The 2,941-nt window shown below is 32.0% G+C and overlaps 1 protein-coding gene across 1 annotated transcript in view; it reads left to right on the top strand.

Moving 5' to 3' along the window:
* The window catches only part of LACE1 (lactation elevated 1), a 213,180-nt gene that overhangs the window by 88,016 nt on the left and 122,223 nt on the right, over positions 1–2,941 (top strand). The window contains 1 exon segment of the mRNA XM_012651169.1: positions 1,859–1,892. Coding sequence (XP_012506623.1) covers positions 1,859–1,892 — 34 coding nt within the window.

The raw sequence follows: 2,941 nt of genomic DNA on the forward strand, positions 1-2,941 counted from the left end.
ACTAGAGCTTTCAGAGCGCTAAATAATCAGAATCAGCCTTTGAGGTCGGCCCCACTTTTGTTTGTTTTTTGTTTATTTGTTTTTGCCTAATTTATGCATTTAAGGTTTTACTTAAAGTTTTACTTAAACATTTACTTAAAATTAAAAAAAAAGAATAATACATTTTTTCTGAAGCATAACTGAACTTCAAGGATAAGGAAAGAATCTTACAATCACATAGAAAAAAAGAAATCAATGGGGAAAGGAATCAAGTTGGTCTGAGATTTGTCCACTACAAGTAGATACTATAGTAGAATAGAATAAAATAGTTTTTACTATATTCAATTTTTTAAAAAAATGTGACATCTGGTCAGCTAGGTTATCATGTACATCTAAGTCCACAGTTATGTATTTTTGCATATATGATAATTTAGGAATTATAGTCCTCATGAAGCTTCCTGAACAAACTCCTTTAAGAGTTTATGCTACCAGTCAAAATTAATAACCTATAAATGGAGATATTGTGGTAAGAAAAGATTGGTGGTCATCGAATCTGATTAAATATTGTCTTATTCTGGTCTATTAAGTCAGACAATAAAATTTTTTATCATATCATGTAAGAATGTCTATAATTGAGTTAACTACAGGATGCTAAAAAGTATAGAAAAGGGTCCCCAACCCACACTGGCAGTTTGGGTGGAGGAGGTGGCACATGCAGGAGGAGTGTTTCCAAAGAGCAGGCGGGGCTCAGACTGAGACTTCACAGACAAGTGAGTCATCAGGCCAAGTGGGAAAGGGCATTCGTCATGGAGGAACGAGCACGTGGAAGAGACACAGAAGCACGAGAATTGTAAATTAAAAGTTGTGTGATTAGTAATCAGTATATTGAGATTTCTGTAAAATGCTGTCGCTATTCTGTTTACTCGAAGCTTGGAGATTTATTTGAAACTCAACTTCTCATTTGTCTGTGCATCGTCTATGGCTGTCCACAGTGTAGTGGCAGAGTCGAGTAGCTGCAGCAGAGACTTACAGTCTTCAAAGCCTAAAATATTCACTGTCTGACCCTTTACAGAAAAAGTTTGCTGACCCTCGATCTATACAATATACAAAGGACAAACAACTGTTTAAAATGACATATGTAAATAGCACGTTTTCCTATAAATTATGACTTGTTTTAAGTGGTGGAAATCGTGTGTCAGCATAGATTCATTAGTAGGTTTTGGAGAAATGGCATTTCAAGAGCTTGCTGGATAAATGGTTGATCGAAGGGAGAAAGCTTGGTGAACCAAAAGCCAGGAGGGTGGTCCAGTATCAATTTCATATAATTTAGTAACTTGAGAAAAAATATCAGCTTTCTAAGAAATGTCCTCAATTTCATACATTTAAAAAGAATAACATTCCTTAAATGTACATTCATTGAATAATATTTATTAAATATGATTTCATTGCATTGTAAACATTCAAAATTATTGTGGTTAAAAGGAAAAGAGTACCAGTTGATATTTTGATCAGAATAGTTTCTTAGGTTAATTTCAATTAGACTACTATTATTGGCCTTCTTGAAGATTGGATTGGCTGGCAAGCATTGCTATCCTGATCCGATCAAGTTCTAGGAATTCATGATATTTTAGACAGGTGTTTTATATTTGGGTAAAAATCTGTTCACTCACATCAGTGACACTTCCATAAACCATTTTGTTTGGTTCATCCCATAACGAACCCTAAAAGATAAATGCTATTCATAAGTTTTAAAGTTAAAAAATTTTCAATGTGAATTTCATTAACTTTCTTTTTGTGATTTTCTTAATCAGTTTAACAGTGTGAACAAATCTAAAATAATCCCCCCATCGGAAATAGCCCTATGCAAGATTGTGTGTAGTGTTTTTGCCACATGGTGATAGATTCTAATATCAGTAATTTAGCACTTTGATTCTCATTCACAATGACAGTTTAGCAAGCTTCTTTCTTTTTCATATTCTTCTTAAAATTAAATGTTAGGTGATTAGTATATTACTAAAATAATAACTGTAGGCTGGTAAAAAATAACCAACAGGCATTCTACAATATAATTTTCTCTTTGATGAATTTCAGTTAGATAATGAAATTAGAGACAAATAAGATGATAGTATTAACTATTATAAATATGAATTTTCCTTTTCCTGATAAAGAGTTGTCCATTTGGAAAGCATCTTAATCTGATTTAACATTTGTTTTGGGTTTAAATATGCAACACATAAAGATACTTTATAATCTAAGGTAGTAACAGTTTTGTTATTATTTGAATTTTTGTAATATTTGTTTAATGTTCAGGTAATGACTTCATATCTTCTACTTGATTGTTAATGTTTCTTGACTGTTGTGCATCCTTTAAAACTTTGAAAAAACATTTAGCTATATACTAGTCCTTATGTTTTTGTTTTATTTTTTCTAAGGATTCTTATCGTGATAGTGAACTCCTTGAGAATATTTCCATGATGTGATCTCCAGTTATAAACTTTAGAAAAATTATTTATAACCCTTAGATGAAATGCTTCATTGTTCAGACTTTGTTTAGCCACCAAAATTAAGATTTATAGACTTGCTAAATAAATGTATATTTGCCATTTTTTCCTGCCACAATTTTCATTTCATTGGTGAAATCGATTTGTCAGTTTGTTCATTATAATTTTCAATACTAGAGCTTTCAGAGCGCTAAATAATCAGAATCAGCCTTTGAGGTCAGTGTCAGCCTCACTGACCTCTCCTGTGTTGTTACCTGAGTCAGCCTTGCAGGGATTAACCCTTTGTTAGTGTGATAATGTCTTTACTTATGAATTGGCTTTTTAATACTTAAGATTGAAAAAAACAAAAGACAGAACAAAAGTAGCAGACTGAACTCCTGAATTAAAAAGTTGTGGTTTTCCCCCACAAACTATTAAAGTGTGAATTTGAAGTCTGGTATTTAATATTTTACAATACAAAA

The sequence above is a fragment of the Propithecus coquereli genome, unplaced genomic scaffold (assembly GCF_000956105.1).
Source record: "Propithecus coquereli isolate 6110/MARCELLA unplaced genomic scaffold, Pcoq_1.0 Scaffold35, whole genome shotgun sequence".
Classification (NCBI taxonomy): Eukaryota; Metazoa; Chordata; class Mammalia; order Primates; family Indriidae; genus Propithecus; species Propithecus coquereli.